Consider the following 26231-nt stretch of genomic DNA (forward strand, 5'->3'; position numbering starts at 1 on the left):
TTATCTCTGCTGTATCGACTGAAAGCAACAGCAGCAGTTCTGCTCCTGAGGGCAGTTGCTCTGTTTGCAGACAGAACAACGGATTTAATGAACCACCGTTCGGTTTTCAAACTTTGGTTTGATGTTTCATCAAAAAACAAAAAAATGTATCTCTGTTGAGGACAGGAGGTAACATGTACATTTCTTCTCGAATGTTTGGTTTCACGCTAAGTGTATGCCTTTATCAAATGAAATAAATTGTATATGAAACCAGAATAAATTGGCTCTGGTTATTTCCGTGAAAAACCGACTGACCCTCGTGAATTCCAATCAAGACTTTTTTCCTCTCTCTCTTCTTCGTCACCTCTGGTTTTGCTTTCAGCTCTCTGCATGTGTCTGTTTCCGCACTGTAAGGAGAAACGGCGTTAAGCTGTTGACTGTGTGTAATGGGGACTGCCAAGCATGCCCCTCCCTCTGCAGCTGATGACTGATGGTGCTATTGTCAGCAATGGCAGCAGGATAAATAGCAACAGCACAGGAGGAGATAAAGAGGCGCCATGCCGTGTTCGCTAGCATTAAAGCCGGGGCCAGCTAAATACAAAACATGTGACCATCTTGTCCCCAACACAAACACACGCACACACATCAGACACTGCACATATACACCAATTACAGAACAGGGCAGCTTTCAGGGCTCACCTCACTGAGGGGATGTGATAACAGAGGTGACTTCCTGTTTTCTTCGTTTACACATGACCCTTTGACCCCTGCCGGATTTCAGTATCATGATGTTCACGTTACACAATGTTGTCCTGAACAGGATGGAGCTCAGCTGTTCTCTGTGTATTCAGCTGAAGGAAAAAGGCCTTTTGTACCTAAAACCAGCAGCTGGAAATAATTTCAGACAGCTCTGAGAACAGCCAACAACTTCAACAATCACTTTTATCTGCAGTAAAACAGTTTAGTCTTCTGTTTGATAGTCTTGGCCATAAGTTAATACTTCTGTATTAAAAAATTTTTTTTTTTAAAAACAAGTCTTATGAAACACAATTTTTTGGTGAAAGAGAATGTAGGGTTTTTTCATTAATTAAAATTAAGGTGTTTTTTTTAAATATTATTATTTAATTCCAGATATGAATTAACTTTTTCATGATATTCTGACTTATTGAAAAACTCCTAAAACACAAACACAGATTTATTGAATTTAAGAGAAATCAGACTCAGTATCAGCAAATGTATTTTCCTTATTAACTTGGACATGTAGAAAATACAAAATAATCCTGATAGATTTAATACGTTAAAAAGAGGTAAATATAGAACTTTAAGATTTATAATGAGATGCATACCTGAAAGATACATCTCTAAACCAAGAAATAGACCCACAGTTTCAATTGTATGTGGATGAATTGTTCATTTATTCAAAACAAGCAGGACCATTTAGAAATGACGTGAAAATGAACATTTTATTTTCATGTCCAACTGTCCGTCAGACAGTTGAAAAATCAGAGGGAGTCGAAAGAGCGGCCAGCTTTGTTTCTGGTTAGGACGTTAACGTAGAAGTTATGGTGTTTTTATTTAACACCATGATGTTGAACATAAACTCACATATAAAAACATATCAGGTTCTTTTTTTTTTCCCAGTTCATTGAATGTTTGTCGTCAGAGCTGGTTACATGTCTGAGTCGGAGGCAAACTCCTCCCTCAGCAGCTTCAGCACGTTGTCTGAGTACTCGTCTCTGGGCCGGCCCGTCCCGCCCAGCTGCAGGGGTTGGAGGTCAGGGTGGGGGGGCGACATGTAGGATGAAGGGCAGTGGATCTGGTTCAGCGTAAACCAGAAGCTGTCCGGATCCAGCTGGATTAAGTGACGGAAAACGCTGTGAAGGAGAGACGGAGACATTCTGTTTAATGTGGCGCTAATGTTGATTCTGCAGCTCACATGTTGAACAGCATTGAGACAAACAGTTGTTTCATAAGTCACTGTAGGTCTTATGATGGCGTTACTGATGGGATCAGTTAGGTCACAAAAGGCTTCATATCTTCTCTCTAGAAAACAGACGGTAACGACTAAAATTATTTATTTTTGCTTGGTCTACATAAAACAAAAGTTAAAAGAAAAGAAATATTGTAATATGTGCTGCATTTCTGTGAACATGAGAGCGTTTCAAAACAAAAATAAATGCAGAAATGAGAAAAGCTATTGTTTAACATTAATAAATGTACATCTGGTGGAGATCTCACAGAGACAAAATAAAGGTTTTAATTTAACCAAAATAATGGTGTAGATTTAATTTAGTTGACTGAAAACAGTTCAGCTATTTCAGTTTCATCAAAATACTTGATGGAGGCTGGTCACAATAACAGATTTTGCTGGATGATAAATTGTCCCAGAAATCTCATAAACAATGATATTGTTGCTTATAGAAAGATTAGGTATTATAATGGTAATGGCATAATGTTTTTAGAACACATTCTAAAAGATCCATAAACTTTAAATTCTAACAAACATTTAACACTGGAACTGGAAGACATTTAAAATGTCCAAAACAACAGAAACAACAAATAAAATGAATTATGTAGTTTCTGTAAATGAAATTATCCTTCAGAGAATGATGTAGTTGAGACCAAAACACCAGACTGAAGATTTTTATCATCCAGTTTTTCAAAGAGAAATATAATAAATCATGCAAATGGAAATTATTGAACTTGTTTTAAGTTATCATGTGATTCATTGATTTATTGCGACAGGCTTGTATTTATGTATGTTCTTTATAAAAGTATTAGTGAAGCATTGATCAGAGCTTTAGGGCCAACATCCGACAGTGAAAGTGTCTTTAGCATCTTATGTCAAAAATTAGCATGGTTAGCGCAGCTAGCATTTTTAAAACAGTAGTTTCCAGGTGAACTTTCCAGACAATGTATAACCTTTATTATAAAGACCATTAAGTCATCAGGTTTTAACTTTGAAAGTATTGTTTTAATTGGTGCTTTTATTTTGCCATATTTTCCTCAGGAATAACAGCGCTAAAGTTAAATACAGCACATACATTCCTGCAGAATCAACTTCCCTCCTCCATGCAGGTCTCACCTCAGACAGGCCTCCTGCAGCCTGATTGGCTGCCTGCAGCTCAGGTAGGGCAGACAGGCTTCAGAGACAACATCAAGGTCCACCTCGCCTGCAAAACCAAACACAGACATGATTTATACCAACAACTGAACACCAAACAGAACATCCCAATCATGACGACTGCAAGGTTTTTCCAAAGCTCTGATCAAACCTCCATTCCCAGAGTGTTGGTGAAACATGGCAGGAGTAGCTCCAGCCTGGACTTTACCTTTCCTCTCTCCTAACGAGGTCAGGAAAGACCACTGAGGTGGTGAGGAAAAATCTCCCTCAGGTTGAATTTCACACATACACCTTTCCACATTTAAGGAAAAGTGTCTATTTCCCTTCTTTCCTTTCCTACATCTTAATTTCTTCTTTTTTTGCACTTTGATGTAGTCAGATGCACCTGCCTTCATGCCTTACCTGCCTTCATTCCCTCATCTGTCATTTCGCAGTATTTGTCATAACGTTGCCAGCTTCTGCTGTCTCTCTCTCTCCACTTCACTTTCTGACCACTCTTTCATCGCCTTTCCCCCTCCATTTGTCTTTCTCTCCCTTTCCTTTTCCATCCTTCCCAGCAGACATTTACCAATTCCCTAAGCTGCAAACTGGGCTGCCTTTCAAGCCTAATTTCAAAACATGTCTGTCTCCTTCTCTGCTTACTCTGTTTACCAATTCAGCCCACACTTGGCTGGCACATGCCTACTCGATGTGAGTCGAGAATAAAAGCAGCAGCGCACATTTCAGAGTTAAATGGGATTATTTAGCAATCGCTTTTATCCCCTTTCTTCTCTCCTTTTGCACTCAGCCTGTAGTCTTTCACTGAATCAAGGCTGAAGATGGTGAGCAGCACTAAAAAAGGCTGGCTGCTGTTAGAGGGTGAGGAAATGCAGCTGAAAGTTGAGCCCGGTTGGGATGTATCATTGGCTTCAGTCAATCAGTGGTTCTGTCTTTCCCTCACTGTGACTAAGGCTTGGTAATTGGCTTGCTGCGAGTGTCCCAGAGGTAAGCAGCAGCCAAATCGGTATTCACACGAGTGAGGCTGCAGCCGTTGACTGTTTGTCTTCTGTTCTTTCACATTCTCTTCATCTCTGACACTAAATCTCTTTCCTTCTGACAGAACAGGGGAACAGAATTAAGTTCTAGGCAGGAAAGCCAAGCAGGAGAAGCATGGCCCTTTCTTTCCTCAGGCTGATAAGACAGATGTTTACATGGTTCCAGTTAAATGAGGTTTACAATGATCTCCAATGGGTGTGTAAGAGGCTGAGTTTCCATCGTAAGGCTCTGGAGCATAACGCCGCTTTTTATTTAACTTGATGGAATGAACCGAGGTTCTGGGAACCCCACTACATTTACTAATTGATGTTCTCAGTGGTCAGAGTCACTAGCTACAACTAAAACTAGTAATCAGGCCCAAATCATGGAGTAGTGATCAGACCTGACCATTCTGAGATACATAGATTTTTACAAAGTCGGTCTTCTAGCACCTGGACAGCTTTCCAGGCTTAAAGGACGAATGTCAGAGCAAGATCAAGAGAAACTGAATCACTGAACGGCTTACAAATACAATACATTAAAGATCTGCTGTTGTTGTATCAGCCTTTCAGACCAATCAGTACTTTTAGTTTTGGTTCTGCTCTGAATCAGAACCAGAACCAGAACCAGAACCAAACATGGAGAAGCAGCATTCAGCTTCTATGCACCAGAAATCTGGAACAAACTTCCAGAAAACTGAAAAACAGATGAAACACTGAGTTCTACAAACCCAGCTGGTTAGAGAAGCCTTTGATTAACAGTGAGTGGAACAGTGATCAATATATTTGGTCAGTGTATTTGCTTGATGATTTTGATGATGGTATTTTATAAAATGTAATGTTTATTGCTTGTTTCATAATTAGTTACTGTATGTTTTTTGGTGTAAAGCACTTTGAGCTGCCTTGTTGCTGAAATGTGTTGTAGTACAAATCAACTTGACTTGGCCTTTAACCCTACAATAACGGTAAAGGTAAGTAGTTTCTGCAATACAGTTACAATGTTCATCAACTATTAATGATATTTAACACTGTGTATGACTGGTTTATGTGGATACAAGATGTCTGTCAAGTAGCACTACATTTTATACTTGAAGCAGCCATATTGGATTTCTGGGTCAGAATTTGGGGCAACTGGTAGACCTTGTTAATGGATTAATATTCATGAAGCCTATATGTCAATAAATAGGATAGTTCATCCATTCTTCTGTCCATTTAACAATTTCAGTTTATTTAATGGTTTCCATCTATATAATGTTTTCCTTCCAGTGAACATTTTCCATCCATTTGTTTTTCTCTCCTTTCATCTCTATTTTTTCCATATTGCTGTTTTTGATTGCTTTCAAGCAGCTGCCAACTCCACATTTTCAAAAAAGTAGGCCTAAGCAGTGGCCCTCATGGTCAAAGCGACACTTTTTGTTTGCAGAAGTGCTAACCATATCAAAACATGTAAAATATGAAATGAAAGCAAATATTGCCTTCGACTACCAGCTCTGCCTCACTGCTGTTGGGATGTTTTATCTCCAAACTGAATGAGTCCTGTTTCAAAGCTAAACAGGACATGGTATCTAGCATGGGCTTCAAACAGCAGCCTATCAGAACAAAGACAGGGAAGGTGGTGCATGTTTTCTATGTTGATTTACCATCTTATTGGTTCAAGGAGAAATTTGTGATTTAAAGAAGCTGAATGGCAGAGGACGTTTTGGGATCAGGAAAATACAGTTCAGAAAAGGTTTGTAAGACAATATTATGAGGCAAAAGGGAAAAAAAATGAAGCTATATTAGAAAAAGCTTAATTTGTTCAGAACAAAAATCAGAGGGAAAAATCTACAATTTAAATAAAACAAATTTGATTTCCATTGCAGACCTCAACACTGCTAAATCTAATACCAGCTGACAAGACAGTGTTGACACTCTGTGACACGCTGTGTACCAGGCTGCTAACTCCTCATTTGTCAGTGATGGGTTTCAGACGGAGGGTGCGACACTCCTAATATCACCATCACCCGCTTCACTTCTCCGCTGTGAAGAGGAGCAGGCCAGAAAATCCACACTCAGCTTCAAACCTCCATTCTCCCTTTAAGCCAGGGGTGTCCAGAGTGGGTCCTCGAGGGCCGGCATCCTGCATGTTTTCGTTCTCTCCCTGGTAGTACCAACAACCTTTTCAGCATGTCAATGTTCTTCTTATGCCTGCTAACGAGCCATCATTTAATCCAGGTGCATTAAACCAGGGAGAGAACTAAAACATGCAGGATGCCGGCCCTCGAGGGCCGACTTTGGGCACTCCTGCTATAAGCATTTCCACACTGCACAAAATCATTACCACAAACTTTCCAGGGATCTATATGAAGAAGTTCTGGATTGTGACTGAAAATGTTTATGCAACTCATTTCTTTGAATTTTGATGATTGTGGCTTACAGCTTATAGAAATCTAAAGTTCAGTGTTTCAGAAAATGTGTAATATTTCAGAAACTCAAACTTAATCAGCTAAGACTGGAGATGACTGTCCACACTGCCAAAGTGGGGACAAGTGACAAGCTGGTCCAATGACCATGGCGTTCTTGTTCTTGATTGGCCAGCAAACTACCAAACTCTCCTGACTTTGACCCAGCTGAAAATCTCTGGGCTGCTGTCCACAAGAAGACAATAAGCATCAGACCCAACAAGCCAGCTGACCTGTATGCAGCTACCAAAGCAACCTTGGTTTCCACCACACCTCAGCTGAACCAGAGGGTGATTGCATCCGGGCCACGGCGCACTGATGCACTAATTATGTAAGTACATTGTGCACAGAAATGAAAATACTTTTCAGCAGCCTAAAATTTCTTTTCAAAATATCTTTTTTAATTGATCTGATCTAATAACCAAGTTTTCTGAGACACTGAATTTTGATTTTCCATTGTCTGTAAGCCATAATCATCAGAATTACAAGAAATAAATGCTTGAAATGTAATGTAATGAATCTAATTAATATAACTTTCTGAAATGAGGACATAACATACTTAATTTTTTCATAATATTTGAACTTTTTAAAGACATAGGAGTATGCACAACTTTGAAATAATAACTGAAAATAATAAAATGTGTGGTTGTAATGTGACAAAATGTAGAAAATTTCAAGACTTATGAATACTGTTGCAACATAAACATTTAAAGTATATTTCTAAAGCTGGTAATTATGCATAGATGAAAATTCAGCTGATACTTACAAAACTGGCAACTTTTACTGCATATTTTGAGTTTATATGCTCAAAGTAGGTCTTAAATTCTGTAAAGAAAATAAATGCATCACCAGATGTATAAGTTAAATAGTCCTACTTCCTGGTTTGCTGATTGCACATTAAGCAGCGTTGCTTACTGTACTGCTGTGTAATAGAGCTTGCGAGCGGGCGTTACTGCGTGAGCAGCTAAGGACTCGCTGGCTTCCTGTTGGCTCAGCTGGCTGGGCTTTGAATCTTCAAAGTCATCTTTAAAATATGCTGAACCCAAACGCTTCTGCTGCCTCCAGGCTTTTTCACTGATGATTTTCCATTATGCTTTATGCATGAGAGCAAATTGAATTTATAATTACATTTTTTAAATAAAACGACATACCAATCTAGAAATAGGAAGGGATGCTGACTCTGATCGAAAGCACACTAGCGGTCCTGATTGTATGAACTCATGTGGACATTTCTACCCAAGTAAAAACTAAATCATAGATTTAGGTAGTAAATATTAGCATAGAAACAGAAAGAAGGACATGTTAGGCTGTAATTGTTAGTGATATACAACACTGCCACGTGGTGGTACAAGAATACAACTACACAGTGTACAATAATGTGTTAAATCTAATTACATTAATAAACAAATAAGGAAAATTGCCTCATAAAACGTATTGATATTTTTACTTATTAAAGCTGAATATAACACTCAGATAGTAGGAGATCTCCATCAGTCTTCATAAATATCTCACAATTTTTAATTTCACAAATCAGGCAATTATTTGAAGGTCTTAGACAACCAAAATAAAATCATGCAGGCCTAAAGAGGTCAAATGTCAGTCATGCGCTATCTTTGCAGGTGTGTCTGGTTTCTCTTACCCAGATCCAGTCTCTGACACAGTGACCCCAGGCCCTGCAGCACAGCCAGCTGCAGCTTATAGGCCAGAGTGTGTGTGTAGACCGGGCCGGCCTTGGCGCTGATTGGAGCCTGCCGCGCCAGTGAGGAGCTCAGCTTGGGTAGCACCTCTTTAGAAACCCTCCTTCGCAGGAAGTCACCGCAGGTTTCAGCCAGCGTACACAACACCTAATTGTGGAGAAATTAAGTTCAAATCAATTTAAAAATGAATAAAAAAATAACTAGAAAAGGCTATGTGAAAACAGGTGCTACCTCTAGAAACATGATAGTTATTAAGGGTAACCACAAAGCTTCAGGGTTTCTGCAGGTTTAACCAACTCAAATGTAAGACTTTATAACAACCTGATGGATGAACTTTAAGATTTGTGCCACAACAGAAATGTACAGACAAAAATTACATATTTTATATAGTAATGCCAAGCTCCAAAATTATCCACACTTTGTCCTTGTTATGTGTAAAATTTACATTGAGATTTCTCTTCTGATATGCTTTTGACAGCATTTTGTTCCAATGTTTAAAAGGACTGTCAAACAACCATAACTCTGAGTAAAGCTAAGATGTAAACCAACCCTGAAGGCTCTGAGGACTGCTAACGGGTCATCAGCTGTGAGTCTCTGAAGCAGAGCTGGCCAGCAGCGATGAGCCATGGGCAGCAACTCGTCTTCCCTCTCACTCAGCACGTACACACACAGCTCCAGCACATCCAGAACCTTTTGAAGGAGGACACAGTAAACAACAGTCAGAAATATTATGACCACATATAGGTGTGGTTTATCCCTGAATACTAGATTTAAGAGACCAAAAACGTTTGACCTTATTTGACATCTTATTTTGATTTCATTCTATAAAGTAGGAGAGTGTTCATTAAAGTCTGCTGAGGAAAAGTGAGCAAACTACATATACAAAAATTAAATAGGGCTGCTAGTGTCAAAATTAATGTATTTAAGGCCAACTGTAATACTGATCACATGGGTTAATGCCAGCTGAAGTTATAAAGATGTAATAAGTGGACATGTCCAGCTCATTAAGTGAGCTGGACAGGTCCTGTTGGTCTACTCACCATGGTAGCATTTAGTACAAAGAGTGATTTCTACCTTCATTTGAGAAGGTAGAAATCACCATTTACCTTCATTTACTTTTTCTAATCAAGAGAAATCTAAATCTACAGGGTGTTGCTGGAGATTGTATATGATATAATAACAAAAGGCAGTGCATGTTAAGTCGAAGGAAACTGATAAATGGTTAAATTTTGCAGGATGGTAGCTCTGGAGGATTGGACGTTTCCTCCATGGCTAACCCATCACCTTGAGCCGGAGTCTGAGGCTGGGGTCAGACAGCAGGTGGATGTAGCGCTCCATGACGTCTTTAGTGATATTGAGGTGTGGTGGGAGTTGTGCCTTCACGTCAGGTCCATCATCAGCTTTCTCACACTCTGCAGGAGGCGGCACCTCTGGAAGGACAGTTAGCTTTAGCTGTAATTAGCTTCCTGGTTGAGTCCTGCCTCTTTAACCTAAATTCATTTATATAAACCACATGTCAAACTCAAAGCTCTGTCTTGCTATAACGTTTTATGAATAGAACCTTAACGTTGTCAGTTTGTTCTTGGTAATGCCTAAATATTACCAAGGTCCTCCGTCTCATCCGCTTCGATCCCAACGCCCTCTGCCAACTCCTTCTGCTTTTGGTAATCCAACAGGAACTGGCAGATGTCAAAATCTTCCAGTACAGCAGAAATCCTAGAGCTGGGAGGCTTACTGGTCCTACAGCATGACGGAGGGAACCAGCTGGCTAAAAGGCAAAAAATAAAATTACTATTAATTCAACAACAGATTATTTATCCACAAAATGACAACTAAGAAATAGTCTGCATGGCACAGAACAGCAGAAGTGGGTAAAATATGGACTGTTTGAGTCAAATAAATAAATCATACATAAATGAATTGGATTAATTGTGATGAATTTTTTATTGAAATAATCTTCAACTAATTTAATAATAGAATAATTGGTAACTAAAGAGCCTCTAAACAAGGCAATTTTTAAAAGAACACAGTTAGAGCAATAGTTAAGCCAAAACTATACATAAAACATGATCATTTTCATTTAAGATAAAAAAATATAAATAAACCCTTTTTGTAAATCTGTTCTACCCACAACTCGTCAAGCTGCAGTTCTAGTTTCACCTGGTTCAAACAAATCTCCTATTAAGCACATTTTGCAATACATTTATTAAATGGTTAAACCAAAAAACAGTCAACAGATCAACCATACACTGTGTGGAGGTTTAAGCCTGGAAGTATTGTTAGAAGTATGTTTTAGCTGCATCCTTTGCTACAAATGATCAAGTGTTCACTAAATGAATATGTATTTTAGGCACCATTTAAAAAAGAAATTTAATTATTTGTTTATTTGCATTTTTTTATATATTTCCAATATTGAACAAAAAGGCTTAAATGAAAATTCTGCATTCTACTTATTACTGAACCCATACTGAAGTGTTTAAAGCAATGTTGTAACGAATCGTGAACTGAAAGTGAATTGAATTGTGAAGTTCTAAATTTATTAAGCAATACAGGCAAGTGTTATGTAATCAGCTCGTATCTTCTTACCCACTGCCTTCATGAGTGCGTGCAGCACAGAGCCAAACAGAGCGGGTGACTGGTCATAGGTGAGATCTAGAGCCATCAGAACATCCTGTACGATGTCCTCAACCAGAGGCAACAGGCTGCAGTCAGAGTGAGCCAGCATCACCGTTAATACCCGCGGAGCCTGGTCGGTCGGATGGGAAAATGACGTCACAAGGTTAGAAACGGCTGAACTGATGCTTGATAATTGTACTCCTCTGAATCTGTACCTGTGGGTGTTGACCAAGCCTCTGCAGGTTCACTGAGATGTCGTTGAGCAAGTAGTCCGAGTTGTCTCTGATCATCTCCTTCAGGGAGGCATAACCACAGGCCGTGCCGACAATCGTCATGGCACCCAGTGCCGCCTGGCTAACTAGCAGCGACTCATCGCCGGCCTTCTCCAGAAGCGGATAGAGCGCTGTCATCAGCAGCGGGCGGAAGTCAAGCTGCAGCGTCTGGGCGAAGTGGGCCACGCCCTCCAGCTGGATGCACAGCTGCCAGATGTTGCTGTTCAGCTGGTGGATGGCAGATGTAGGCGGTGGGATCAAAGGGCAGGCAGATGAAGAAGGAACTGCTTGATGAAAAGGATTTGAGGTGTTTCTGATGATATCACCGCAGGAAATGAACTGGAGACTGAAAGGACCCAGCAGCTGAAAACAATGACAAGTTGGCCTGTGACAATGAATAATGCTGGACAATACATAGTTTTTCTCCAGTACTATCAGTGTTCACATTCAGCTTGAAGTTCCTCTGGTCAGTAAGTATTGTAAGTGAAGTGCTGAAAAATACTCTGAAAACTTTGGTTCACTCCATCCTTCTTACTTTCCTTTCTTGTAGCTGAATAAGAAACTAACTGCGTAAAAAACAGCATTTAGAAACAGCTGATCTTGTTATCAGTTTTCTTTGCTGGAAGCCTTACCTGCTGATCCTGACGGTCTAAGTCCGTCTCCTCGCTCACAGTCTTCAGGTGCCAGTTGTTCAGGCTGGTGTATTCCTCCATAATAGACACCACCACAGCTTTCAGGTCCTCCTTGGAGGCAGAGGGAGCCGGGCAGTCCCCACCGTCCAAACAGCTTGCCGGCGATGCCACTGAGACGCCGGCGGCACCACCCACCAGCTCGTTTAAGACCATGGCGGCCTGCTTCCTGTACGCACAGGACTGCCGATACAAGTCCAACAGGTGGTCGGTGAGAAGGTAGATGTTGCCGTAGTAACCTGTAAAATGAAAAAGTAGATGAAGAATACCTAAAAAAATGTCAGAACTGTGGTAAATTGTTGCAAAGTGTGTCTTTGTGGCTTTTGTTTAAGGTATTTCATTTATTATTGACATTTCTTCTTCATCAGATAGAAACAAGAATTATACGAAGGAACCAGAAGTTACTGTGGAGTTTATCTAATTTATATGGGTCTAAAATACACCTACGGGCTAAAATAAGTTTTATTTAAGCTTTGCTAGTTTTCGCTGACAGTGCTGCATACATAAAGCAGGACTTAATCTTTTAATCTGGTCCTAAAACGTCGAGGCCTCCTGGCTTCATATTAGTGATCAAAACTGATTACATTTATCTGTTTCTGTTGTTTGATGGCCTCGATTAAATTGATCAACACTCACTGTTCTACTGAGTGAACACTCAGTAGGTAAATAACACAGTGAAGAAAGTCGTAGTAATACAAGAATAAAATCGTAATATGACTTTATGCTCGTATTATTTCAACATTATTCTTGTATTCTTACTGTTGTAGTATTATGACTTTATTCTTGATTACTTTATTCTCGTATTATATATATTTTTTATATTACTCTCTTGGATAATAGTACCTAATGTTCGGCAGATTTCCATGAGCACGCAGTAGATCTTGTCGTCAGTGAAGAACAGGAAGTGCTTCCTCTGAGTGTGAGCGCTGTCGGAGTGGTGTGAGCCGGAGCTGCTCTCTATGGGATCAGTGGAGCTCCGCTCCTCCACGATACGAACATCCATCACATCCAGCTCCAGCACCTGCACACACACTTTAACAATCATTTAGGATAAACTGAGATTTTGCCAGGAAAAGACCAAAAAGTCCATAGGAGCTCATGTAATGACCAATTTTATTTGGCCTATTCCAAAACCTTAATTTTGGTTTATTAAGATGGTGAACTCAAAGCAGAACAACCATGCAGAAACCTTATAAAAAAATATATCTAATTTTGTCTCATGAATCCATAAAATAACGTTCCTAAAAGTTTTGTAGCTCATCAGGATTTTGTTGAGAAATGTAAGTTGTGTTTGTTTTCGGCCAGCAGTCACTTCCACCTTGGAACTGGAGGTCATTTTGGTCCAGCGCCTTTCTTATTGAGCTTAATCATGAACACTAACCTTAACTGAGGCAAGTGAGGCCAGCAGAGTTCAGCAGTTGTTCTGGGTTGTTTGTGAACTGTCAACTCAAGCTGATGTATGAAAAAACCAGGCAGGTTCTGTTTAACTAATTTCTCAGGTATTAAAACACAGTTTTGGTTCAGACTCACTGATTTTTGCCCTTGTGAGAAGGGCAAATCAATTTGCACCCAGTGCCTGGTTGGTTTGAATAGTCTTTCCTCTTAATAAATTAAATCATCATTTGGAAATGGCTTTTTGTGTTTGTTTACAATAAGCATTTATTTGATGGTGTGAAGCATTTAAAATTGAGAGAAAATGGTGAAGGTTTTTTAAAACTTTGCTCATTTATTTTTTCAACAAGTTTGCTTTATTTCCATCTGCATTCATTCAAAAATAAACAAAAATAGAAATGAGACATGGACTTCAAATGCAATATAGAAATAGAAAAAATTGAGATTACGTGGCTTTCACCATCTCATTGTTCTGATGATGTTAGTTATACACAGGGCCTTTTAAATTTTTATCCACATATAGATTTGGACCATTCTGTCTTTAAATAGAAGAAATTTGAGTGTTGAGTCCTTTATTAAAGCTTGAGAGGAGAGCACCACCTTGTGGCAAATCCTCCCAAATAAATGCATCTTCCTCCAATTCATCCCCTCATACTTATAAATTTATTAACATGCAATAGGGCTACGGAAAAATCTTCCGCCTCAATTTCAGTCCAAATGATCACAGAAACAATCCATTCAACAACAACAACAAACACAATTATTATCAAAATTAATTAAACGCTTTCCATTTTGGACATTTAGGCTATTCTTATTTTATTGTTCCAATGCAATAAATGCAACATGTTTCTAAAACTAAATTAGTAATCATTAAATAATCAGGCTTCTTTCAATACTTATTTTTTTCTATAATTGAGTAAACTTGAAAAGTTGATTAAAAAGACCAAATCCGATGCAACTGAGAGGGGATAAAAACAAAATGGAATGTTCTATAATGTAAAATAAAATTTCAGGAAATGTAACTCAAAAGCAAAGAAACAACATGAACACAGACCGACCCAAGTTACTGATTGATATTTTCATTACAACTACATGCAGGAAACAGATTTTAAGCAAAACATGTAAAACATTTAGCATAAATAAAATTCTTCAAAAGTTCAGTGAGGAAAAACAGTTAATAGTCCTACTACAACTAGATTTAAGACCTGTGATTAGCATATTTAAGGCTAATTTACATTCTGTCTTATTTATTTTAAGGCCTGAATTTTAGGTACATGACTCTAAGGCTTTTTAAGGATACGGAGACACCCAGGACTGGAGTGGAAAGACTTGAGACTTATTTGTGACTTGCAAATCAACAACTTGGTCTGACCAATTAGAAAATGGACTGTGAGAGAAAGAGGGAGATGTGCGCCAAAGGTCTTAGGGCAGGGGCCCCCAAAGTCGGTCCTCGAGGGCCGGCATCCTGCACGTTTTAGTTCTCTCCCTGGTAGCACCAACAACTTTTCCAGCATGTCAGTGTTTTTCTTAGGCCTTTTAATGAGCCAACATTGGATCCAGGTGCGTTAAACCAGGGAGAGAACTAAAACATGCAGAATACTGGCCCTCGAGGACCGACTTTGGGCCCCCCTGCCTTGGGGTATGGGAAATGAATCAAGACTTCCCCCTTGCACCACCTCCACTTATAACATCTTTATAACTTCAATTCTGAAGAGTATCAAAATATTAAACCACATTGTTACCTGCATTAACGCTTTAGAGATCCTGTCCAGGTGTACAGCAGAGTTTAACACCACAGAGACAAGTGGTCCCAGGACTTTCAGGTAACCAAGCAACACGTTGAGGACAAACAGCTTCTTCTGGTCGTCTGCAGACCTCATCAGCCGGGGGAGGGAGGTGGCTAACGAGTGGAGGTTCTCAGACAGGATGTCAGTCAGGTTCTTACTGCTAGTGGCGCTCTGACTCCTCTGGGATGCGTCTCTGAGAGCAACCTCACACCTGAACAAGAAGACATCGGGCTCCAGTCGGGCCACTCTCATTCTTTTTCCACTCAGTAAAAAAACAAAAACAAACCTCTGTCTGACTCTGGGGTCCTCGTCGTTGATCGCTCCTACCAGAGCTTCCAGCAGTGGACCCAGGCACTCTTTCAGTGATTGACCGCACGCTGTCAGCAGACGGTCAGCCAGCTCCACTGTCTCCAGCCTCACCCTCCAGTGCTGGTGGGTGGAGCAGCAGGAGATGATCCTCCTCAGCAGCACACACAGCTTCCCCGCTGTCGCCTTCACCCAGTCCGCCGTCCGCTGAACCATCAGCTGGCCGATCCTCCCCAGCTCCTGCGACACGATGCTGCAGGACTCACTCTGCTGCAGCTGGGCATCCTCCATGACCAGAACCACACACCCAGACCACACCTGGACCAGAGCAGGAATTTTATTTTCCTACGGTGTAAACGGTATTCATGACCCTTAAACAATTCACAGTTTGTTTTACTATTTTTTTGCACATTATTATTATGATTTGTGAGCAACGCAAAGTAGTACATGGGAATATCAGATTACTTGATTAATCATCAATAACTGATTAGTAAAATAACTGTTAGCTGCAGCGCTACTATGTGTTAGTCTATGTCATGAAATCCAAGTAAAATAGCCAATCAGAATGAAGTTTGCACTGTAACATGATATAATGTGAATGAGGTTTAGAGCTGTAACTAATCATTATTTTAGGAATTACTTATTCTATCGACTATTCTGACAATTATAGAAATGAAAAAAATGAACGCATTCTCCAGGTTTTTATTAAACCACCTACAGCTTTTTATACAATATTAGAAAGACAAAAGAAAAGGAACCAATAGTTCCAATTTTTAAATAAAAAATTAAACGTTGTATTGCCTAAAATCCAATAACATGTCATTCTTTTAGCAAATGCTTAATCATTTGCAGCAAAGATGCATCTGCAAATAGAACATGTAATTGATCAGAAAAAAGAATCTTTGAATGTTTTTAGGAATTTGAATCTATGTCACTTTAGGAATTCTGGATAAAACTGATTCACAGATAAAGAAGATTTTTCATCAAAGATGAAATATGTATATATGTATCTTTCAGAATTTTTTTTACTCCTTATTTTGCAGTTACCGATTACTAAATTAGTTGATGATTATTTCACTAATCAATTAATTGCGATTCATTCGATTAATTGTTTCTGCACTAATACAGTTGAGCAGGGATCAATAATTTTGCAAAGCACTGTACACCAGTGCTTTGCAAAATAAAGCATAAACTCAGCTCATCATGCTAAAAATATGAAAGAGATTTATGTTATTTTGAAGAAGACTGAAGTGTTTTTACCTTGATGGCCCTGACAGTAACAGCATGGCCTTGCCTCAGATCTCCAGTGATGATCCTCGCTGCAGCCGAAGTGACCCCAGGCAAGAAGGAAGCCATGGTGCTGCCTACTGAACATCGCTCATCCCACGATGGTGTAACATGCTCCTGGTTGCAGTCGCAATGCAGAATCAAAGACTGGAGGCACTTCAAGGCCGCCGTCTGAATCTCTCTGGATTTGTCTTTCTCTCCTAAAGCCAACAGCAGCGACACGGTAGCACCCAGTCCGGGCAGCATCGAGGGTTCGTACAGTCTGAACACTATGTCGCCATAAGCCGCGTGGAGCAAAGCATCCAGGCACTGCAGCACGGCGGATTTCAGCTCCTCTGATGTACCTGCGGGTTGGCCCGGGTCCGTGGGGGAGCAGAGGCAGACACAGAGCTCAGAAAAGACGTCACGCAACATGTCCCAGCTCTGGACACAAGTCCTCTCCAGAACGTAGCTCATTGCCTCGGCCACAGACTGCACCAGCTTTTCTTTCTTCTGCCCCGGGACTTTGAGGATGAAGCGCAAGGGGAAGAGGACATACTCTTGCAGCTGCTGCAGTGAGGCATCGTGGATGTCTTTCAGCTGCTCGCTCAGTGACTCCACATTGGTCACAGAGGGTTCCTTGGTGAGCAGAACGCAGGCTGGGCGCAGGTAAGCGAAGGCAATCTTCGGATCATTAATCTGAGGCATGGCTGGAGGCATCACAGCAAGGGCCACTTCTGTAAGAGAACACAGGGAGCTGATGTAACACATTCAGTACAGTTCACTTTAATGAATGTGTTCTTCAGGTTAACGTCTCACTGATACTATAAAATCACATATATAATTTAAAAAGATGAACTACTGTGCTTTCATAAAAGCTTTTAATAATAAATATTTCTCACAAACTACTATAAACTCCCTTGTTCCTTGTGCTGTTTTCATCAAAACATCGATGCCATCTTGTGATGTAATGAGAGCAAGTCAAACCAAATTTTTAATACACAGAAGTGGAGGAAGCGATTAATCTGCTGTTTTGGAGGAAGAAGGCAATTGGAGTGAAGAAGAATAGAAAGCTGGTTCTACCGAAGGACTGCAAAACATTTATTTGAACCATATAGTTTATAAAGAGAGAATGACTTCAACGTTACTTGAGAGGAAGAGTCAGACGGAAGGGTTGGATCTGGACATCTGTCCAATGGTAGTAAACAGATCTATGTATATGATGATTACTCATCTTTAATTCTGGTTTAATTCCAATAATCCAAATATTTTAAAGTAACTGGTTCAAGTTCTGCGCATGGCATTCAGTAATCAGCATTCCTATTTTTCCAATTTACAAACTTGACTTTGATTTTTCGATTTCTGATAACGGTATAATATTAGAAGTAGATGATAGATTCTTGCTATATTCTTGTACAGTATGGAGGAATTATCAGTCGACGTGACGCTGCGTGTTTACTCTACTTGCTGCCTGCAGAAAGAAAGCAAGCGTATATTATTAGAACAACAAAGTTAGTTTCGAAAGTCAATCATTTTTTACTTTTCAAACTGAAAAATGTACATGTTTTTTCTAGAAAATTTCTGGAAAAAGCATTTTTTTTATGTTCCATCTATAATGGCCCAATCACGCCGTCGTACATCCATCCTCTTTACCTACTGAGAATACAGGCATTGATGCTGACGGTACTGAGTGCGTTAGCTTATATTTTTCTCTGCTCTTAAATTTTAACTGGGTTTAAACAAAAAAAACTTGGTAAATTTGGTTATATTCTTATACTGCATGATCTACTATCAAAATAAACGCTTTAAAAAACTAATAAAATAGTGTCAGTAAAATGTGATGTCGCACCTCAGTGAATAAACAAGGCTAACAGTTTCAATACTAAAGAGACACAGTGGAAAATAACAACCTACCTTCATGCCAGCAACAGTAAGGTCTTGTTGTTGAGACGTCACTGAGAAACTACAGCAGTAAATAAATAAAAAAATAAAGAAAACATCTTGACCCGACAAAGTTACCGCTGTACTCAATGAAGTTTCCGTCATTATTCTGCGTCAGTGACGCACATTTGTGACGGTAGGTAATAATTTCCGGTCCTTTTCAGAATTAGATTATTCCACTACAAACATACATATAAAAAAGAAAAGTGTCTTTACTAACTCTTTATTACTTCTATGTTACAAACTACTACAACAGAATATGCTAGAAAAATGTATGCAGTATACATTATTAGAATATAATTACATTTAAAAATGTATTTAAAAACAGATTTCTGATTGTTGATTTACCTTATGGTTTCATTTAGATTTGAGCATAAAGTAACTCATTTCCAACCAGCCATCCATTGACTTCCACTTACAGGTTCAGGAAGAACCACAGTCTCCCTGGACGGATGCTCCATCTACTCTAATGACTGCTAGAGTTCTATTTCATTTTTAAATTAAAGAGCTTCAATAATAAATCTCACATTTGAAATAGAACAAGCCCGTGTGCCAATTGTTTAAACGCAGTTAGCTCAGCTTTTACCTTTTCGATGGCTGTAACTGTCTAGGGAACGCGAAGGCTTAGTGTTATTGTGAAAGAACAGCTGTTTGAACGGAAGTTCAGCCTTTGCTCATTTTTCCTAAGATGACGCCGGTCTGTCCTGTCTAGAGCTTTTTTGTCTGGTTGTGTGTTTATTAAAACAACCACCATGTTACTTTTACCGGAGCCAGAGCTGATGACAGAGAAGCCGACTACTTACTGAGGTAATGAATGAATAAATGGGCCTTTGTGGCCAGTATTGGCCCAGTCTAACCGGTAACACGGCTAGCAGCTAAAACAACAGTTTAAGTTAACAGTTTAATTAAGAAACAACGGTTTCTTAATTGTTTCTCAATTGTTAAGAAACAATTGGTTCAGTTAAGACTGAAACCAATTGTTTCAGTCTTAACTGAAACAATTGGTTTCAGTTAAGACTGAAACCAATTGTTTCAGTCTTAGCTGAAACAATTGGTTTCAGTTAAGACTGAAACCAATTGAGATGTTGTTTTAGCTGCTAGCCGTCTACAACAGTAAAAAGATCTGTTCATAAGATGCTCCAACCATCTGAAGTCTTTAAAAGAAATGAAGTGGATAAAAGTGTTTAACCCGTCCATCTGTCCTTCCATTAAGTCTGCACATCATTCCATTTATCCCTTCACCCACCCACCCACCCATCCATCCTTCCAAGGATGGATGGGTGGGTCCATACTGCCCGTCCTTGGACGGGCAGTATGGACTTAGAACTTAATCACTATATTTTGTTGCACAATTGCGATAACGAGACAAATGAAAAACTATTTATTACATCTTTTTAAGGGTATAGCAGTCATAGCTCCACAAATACAGCTATCGAAAACGCTTCCATTTTAAACAAGCTTCTTGAGGACGCTACTTAAGTGATTTATATACAATATACAACTTCACACAGTAACTATAATCATATTTTCAAATGCACTGATATTGAGGGAATAGTTGAGAAAACAGTAAAAATAATAACATTTCCAATAATGTCAGTTTTGTTTTTTAGCAACATTAATGTAAATGTCAAGACAAATCAAAATTCTTATAAGAAATATTCCCGATATATGATAAACGATAAGCTGCACAGTGGCGCAGTTGGTAGCACTGTTGCCTTGCAGCAAGAAGGTCCTGGGTACGATTCCCGACCCCAGGGTCTTTCTGCATGGAGTTAGCATGTTCTCCCTTTGCATGCGTGGGTTCTCCGGCTTCCTCCCACAGTCCAAAAACATGACTGTCAGGTTAATTGGTCTCTCTAAATAGGTGTGAGTGTGTGTGTGTGTGAATGGTTGTTTGTCCTGCCTGTTTCTGTGTTGCCCTGTGACAGACTGGTGACCTGTCCTGGGTATAACCCGCCTCTCGCCCGGAATGTAGCTAGAGAGGCACCAGCAACCCTCCTGACCCCATTAGGGACAAGGGTGAACAGAAAATGGATGGATGGATGATAAACGATATAATAAATACACACCCTAAATCCTTTTCGTGATCCTGTCTAAATTATCTCTAAACCTCCATCCTTTTCTGCAGTCGGCGCAGTTTGATGCTGACCTCTCCTGCCCCTCCCGGTGCCAAGCTGTCGGCATGGATGAAGCGACCCTGGAGGCCGCCATCGCCGCCTACGGCGTTCAGCTGCAGCAGGTGGAGATGGCCCTGTCTGCGAGCCTGGATCCCAGCCAGCAGCCGGACCTGCTCAAACTGAAGGAGGACCTCTGCCAACTGATAGAGCTCACAGAGGCCAGCTTGATGTCTGTCAAAAAGAGCCAGCTGCTGGCCAGCTTGGAGGACAGTAACGAGCCGAATGGGAACACCTGCGAGGTGGCAGCCGACACCACCAGGGTCGACGGGAACCTGAACACAGAGTTCGCCGCTTTTTACTCGGAACTGGGAGAGTGTTCAGGCAGCGGCTCTGACTCCAGAGAGAAGGATGAGGAAGGCAGAGAGGGAGACGGAGAAGAGGAGGAAGACGAAGAGGGAGAGGACGCGCTTAGCGGGACCAAGGTGAGAGCCCCCTACAGGACGTCCTGGGGGACTCTGGAGTACCACAACGCCATGGTGGTCGGGGCAGAGCAGCCGGACGGAGAGGAGGCGCAGGTCCGAGTGTTTTTCGTCTACCCCACCCAGAAATCCATGAAGCCATGTCCCTTCTACCTGGAGGACAAATGTCGCTTTCAGGAGAACTGCAGGTAAAACCTTTAGTGACCCGTTTTAAAGTGAATTTTATGTGAACAAATTTTCTTAATTCTCCCATTCTGAATAAAATTGGACTTCTGAAACTCAGAAATTTTAAAAAATTTTTCTAGAAAATTTCCGACATTAATCTCAAAATCACTGAGTCTTTTGTAGCAAATTTTCATCTTTTCAAACTTTGAAGTCTCCATGTTTTATTTCTTAAAATATTTTTAGATTTATCTAAAAATTTCTGAGTTTTTTGGCCACAAATTGCATTTTTTTTTCTATCTAAAATGGCCGTAATAGCTATCAAACTATTCATCCCTTTTAATTTACCATAGGCCTTGTACTGGACACAGCCTCTGGGACAAGATTAGACCAAAAATATTTGATTTGCCTAAAATTAAGACCAAAGTTATTCCATCCCTGGGCATCTCTGAAAGAAAAATAAAAAGAATTATAAAAAGATTACTTTAATCTGCTTGTAGATAAATGCTGTCTGACTCTCTGTCCCCATTCCACCTTGTTCCCTAAGTATGAGTTTGATCAGTGGATTAGTTTTTCTATAACCTCCATTTCTCCGGTGTTTTCTGATGAAGGTTTTCCCATGGGGAGGTGGTGTACGTGTCCGAGCTCCGGGAGTTCTTGGACTGTGACCTCAGTAACCTTGAAGAAGGTTCTGCCTGCTTGGCTCGACATGAGGACGGCATCTGGTACCCGGCCAGGATAAAAGGTAATTCTGAGTTGTTGATACATAATAAAAAAACGAAAAAAAAAAACTCTTGACTCTTGGACTCCTTTGAGACGCTTTGTTCTTTTAAATCCTGAAGCTGCACTGGGATTTGTGTTTTTCAATATTTCTACACAGTGACACTTGATTAACTAGTGATGATGTCAAGTTCAACAGATTCTCAAAGTTAGTCCTTTGGGCACCCCTGTTGTTTTATAAAAGTTATGTATCACATAGACCATGTTATCTCATTGATTTGTAACGTTTTCTCTCCTGTCAGAAATAGACGGTGGTTTCTTCACGGTAAAGTTTGACTCACTGCTGATGAAAGATGTCGTTGTTGAGGCCGATGGGGTCATCCCGCCCCTCAGGGAAGACGACCCGCTCTCCTCTGACCCTGATTCAGATGACGCTGCAGATGCAGATGCAGTAGGATATGCAAAAGGTTTAGAAATGTCAATAATGTGTAGACCAAATATACAATTTAAATTGTACCTGTCACTGTTTGCTTCAACCTTTCCTTTTCTGTTATTTTTCATCAGTTCTCGACTCTGCCACAGAATCCTCTGAAGCAGTGAGCAGTGTTAACTTTGGGGGCTGGGAGGCTCATACCAGAGGCATTGGATCCAAACTAATGCTCAAAATGGGCTACGAGTTTGGAAAAGGTAAGAAAGACTAACACATTCCAACCAGAAGACTCATTAATTGAAATGTATGTATTTCTGTTCTATAAATCTGAACATGTCAGAACGCTGACAGGATTATTATTACATATATGCGTTTTTCCAAAATTAATATCAATTGAGTGTAATTTGCTTAAATTTAATTTGTAGTAAACATTTTGCAGCTCATTGAAGTTGTACTTTTGTGTGACTTGATTCAAAGTTTTTCTGTAGACCTGAGGGGAATGTTCCGGCATGTGGCTAAGATCCCAGAAACAAAAGATTCATCAATGCAGATGTATAGCGATGTATAGACTTCATCTGCAAGTAGCTTTGATCCATTTATAAGGCTTATTAAATGAAAAGTCCTTCAGGCACAGCCTAAAAAAATAAAATTAAACATACTTGAAAGTAAAATTCTATCTTGGTGCCAATTAAACTAACGTCAATCTGTAGCTGAACAATAAAAGGAAAAACATTTGAAAGGGACTTTCTGTTCTATTCTTGGGTTCAGACCCAAGAACAGAACATCACTATCTAGAATCCTTGAGTTGAATTCTACAGTTGCTTAAGGTGGCGGCTTGTTGGAGTAGATGTGTTAATTCAGATTTGTTCTGTTGTTAAAGAGCTGTTGTGGTTGTTGTTGTAGCCAGACCACTCAGGTCTTCTGAGTGGTCTTGGAGAAACAGCATTTAGCAGCATTCAGCTTCTATACACCACAAATCTGGAAATAAACTCCAGAAAACTGTAAAACTGCAGAAACATTTCAGCAGTTTTTATTCTAAACAAAATAAAAACAGTTTAGAGTTGCTTTTGGTTTGTAGTTAGTGAAACACTGATCAACATATTTGATGTGTATTTGCTTGATGATTTTGATGATGAGATTTGATAAATGATTTCTTTATTATGACTTTTATGGTGGCTTGTTGCTGAAATGTGTTACACAGTTAACTTGACTTGATTTAATTTGGACTATGCAAACACATTGGTGTAAACCAGATCCATTGTGTTTAAGCCATATTGTACATATGCAAAGCAGCAACTTTTAATTGAGGAAACAGAAATAGAAGTTACTAGAATCTTTTATCAACTTCATATAGAAAAGTTGAAATATTAATAAAAAATATTAACAGATTATTTAATTATTTCAAAGTTGTGCCAGTGCTGATTTTTTTAAAAACACACACACACACACAGAAACAAATTTTTCAGAGCTTGTTTTGCCTCCCCAGGCCTAGGGAAGCTGCAGGAGGGTCGGGTGGAGCCAGTGATGGCCGTGGTGCTGCCCAAGGGAAATTCTCTGGATGAGTGTGCCAAGCTGACACAGAGGAATACCCACAGCAAAGCTGCTCAGGATGGCGCCCAAACCAGCCGGACAAAGCGCAGCAGAAAGCCGAAAGTCTCCGCCGGAGGGCGCCGTACCATCTTTGATTTTTTAAACCACAAGTTGGGAGATAAGAGCTCAGATCCTGCTGCTGCTGGGGCAGCGGGAGCGACCGGGGTGGAGGCTTACCGAGCCGGAAAAAGCACCAAAAGGAGCCTGAATGTGAAGCTCTTCCAGGCCGCAGAGAGGGTGGCTCAGACCGAGAGGGAGATCCAGAAACTGAGCGAGTCCCTTGGCAGACAGATGGGCAGGTACTGAGCCACCCTGAACATAGAGTCACTAATTGCTCCTGTAAAAGCTGGAAACTATAAGAACCTTGCCCTATTTAAGTTACTGTCACTGTATTCAGTGACAGTAGCAGTCAAACGTGTTTATGCTTCTGAATTTAATAGAAAACAACTCAGAAATTTTTTGATTAAATTCAGAAATTTTCTAGAAAAAAAACTTTCAGTAGTTTCAAAAGTCAAAAATGTTCAACTTCTGAAATCTTTCTTTTCTAGATGAAAGTTTTCAGGGTATTTTTCATAAAAACCTCTGAAATTAATCTCATCATTTTTGAGTTTGTTGGCGGAAATCCACTCCTGTTTTTTCCCTATTTGCAACGGCCCTAATCTACCATCTTATTATTTGCCAGTTGTTTGGGAAATGACCAAAATGTTCCATTATATGTCAGAAAAAGCTTTGAAACAAGTAGAAGTAATAAATTCATATCCCCCAAACTAGAACCGTGGGAATAATCTGAATTGTAACTGAGGTGGGAGCATCTTGTGAAGAAACAGTGCTGCTAAAACCCACCTGACTTGTCATCTCCCCTGTCCGCCTTCTCACCTATTTGTTGTTTGTGTTTGTCCAAAGGGATTCATTCAGAGTGAAGCAGCTAGAAGAGAAGCTGTCAGTGGCCCGCCACCTGCTGGCCCAACAGAAAGCACACGAGCTGTCCATCCAGAGGGAGCACAAGAAGGCAGACACACACAAGAAGATGACAGAGTTCTAACTACACAGACAGAGGGAGGCGCTGCTGGCCTCTAATTAACTCATACTCACTGCTTATTGTCACTTCTCTGCCTTGTTTCTTCTTCTTTTTTCTTGTTTTTTAAGGGATTCCTTCTGGATGATTTGCTACCGGCATCACGGCTTTTAGCTGTCAGTGTAGTTCTTTTTTTAGTTGTTGTTTATTGTGGATGGTTTCTGAAAATTTAACAGTGTTGTTAAAAATAAATTTTTAGTTGTCATGAACGACTTGTTTTGTTTTTTTGGTTCTGATACCACAGCTGAACATTTGCCTCACATTTTGTGACGTCACAACAACAAAGTTCATAAAATAGTGTTTAATTCTGGAAAGAAAAGAATACTTGGGTTTAAATACTTCAGTAATTGTGGTATGGAAATGTATTTGGCATCCTCACAGCATGATGCTGTCACTGCCATGTTTTAACATATAAATTGTGCGTCTAGGTGCTGGGTCTCCAACCTTTACAACCCATCGAGCCGTTTTTACCCTCAGTTTAGTTACAAAAGCATTTAAGAGCCACATGCGCTTAAGAAAATAGAGCAAATAATTTCTGATAAATGTCTATAATAGGAAATGTGTAGTCATATTTAAATAACCACTATTTCACTTAAACTTTTACAAAATGAAGATAGTGGGAACTAATATAAAAAAATGGAGTTTTCAATATAATGACAAAAAAGTCAACACAGGTATTATTAGCATTCTGTTGTGTGAATTCAATGTAATTATTTCATAAAAAGATAAAAACAGATAAGATCTGCTGTTATATCTAAAGTGAAGGAGCTTCTGAAAGAGACAGGTCCGATTTCAAGGTGTCTAATTTCTTTTATATCCAATGTTGTTATTACTCTATTGTGCTATAAAATCCCTGTAAAATACATGTTATTGCCCCTTTAAGGTAATCACTGCTGTTTTTGTGCTATCAGAGTAAAAGGGGATGAAAACTTTAACAGATTTCTATTAGCATTAATTTTCTTTCACTTCACAGTGTACTACTTAGTGCCTAATTGAACCCCTAAACACTACATTGAAATATTCAGTTAGAACAGGAAAAAGTATTGGGTTCTTTAAGGTGAATGTTTTTGCAACATACTAAAATATTCATCTGTATTTTAGTGCTTTCTACCACTTCTCTGAGATGGGTTCTGAC

General features: G+C 39.7%; 2 protein-coding genes across 4 annotated transcripts; one reads left to right on the forward strand and one right to left on the reverse strand.

Annotated features, from left to right (window-relative positions):
• Window positions 1-1381: 1381 nt before the first annotated feature.
• Window positions 1382-19433, reverse strand: tti1 (TELO2 interacting protein 1). 3 transcript variants are annotated; one of them, XM_044128519.1, is made up of 15 exons: window positions 18872-18998; window positions 18497-18545; window positions 16577-17319; window positions 15297-15634; window positions 14966-15221; window positions 12675-12852; window positions 11775-12070; window positions 11086-11505; window positions 10841-11000; window positions 9858-10022; window positions 9539-9684; window positions 8804-8944; window positions 8197-8401; window positions 3065-3152; window positions 1382-1853 (listed from the first exon to the last, which is right to left on the reverse strand). In XM_044128519.1, the coding sequence occupies exons 3-15, from the start codon at window positions 17300-17302 to the stop codon at window positions 1649-1651; spliced, it is 3324 nt and encodes a 1107-aa protein (XP_043984454.1). In that variant the 5' UTR covers window positions 17303-17319; window positions 18497-18545; window positions 18872-18998; the 3' UTR covers window positions 1382-1648. The 3 variants fall into 3 exon arrangements, with proteins under 3 accessions (XP_043984454.1, XP_043984473.1, XP_043984463.1); XM_044128538.1 differs by lacking the exons at window positions 18497-18545; window positions 18872-18998 and adding an exon at window positions 19327-19433; XM_044128528.1 differs by lacking the exon at window positions 18497-18545 and having other exon boundaries at window positions 18872-18966.
• Window positions 19167-25305, forward strand: zgpat (zinc finger, CCCH-type with G patch domain). Its single transcript, XM_044128573.1, has 7 exons — window positions 19167-19330; window positions 20652-21307; window positions 21893-22026; window positions 22304-22468; window positions 22566-22688; window positions 23918-24320; window positions 24925-25305. The coding sequence occupies exons 2-7, from the start codon at window positions 20706-20708 to the stop codon at window positions 25061-25063; spliced, it is 1566 nt and encodes a 521-aa protein (XP_043984508.1). The 5' UTR covers window positions 19167-19330; window positions 20652-20705; the 3' UTR covers window positions 25064-25305.
• Window positions 25306-26231: the final 926 nt, after the last annotated feature.

This window comes from Gambusia affinis, linkage group LG01, assembly GCF_019740435.1.
Source record: "Gambusia affinis linkage group LG01, SWU_Gaff_1.0, whole genome shotgun sequence".
NCBI lineage: Eukaryota > Metazoa > Chordata > Actinopteri > Cyprinodontiformes > Poeciliidae > Gambusia > Gambusia affinis.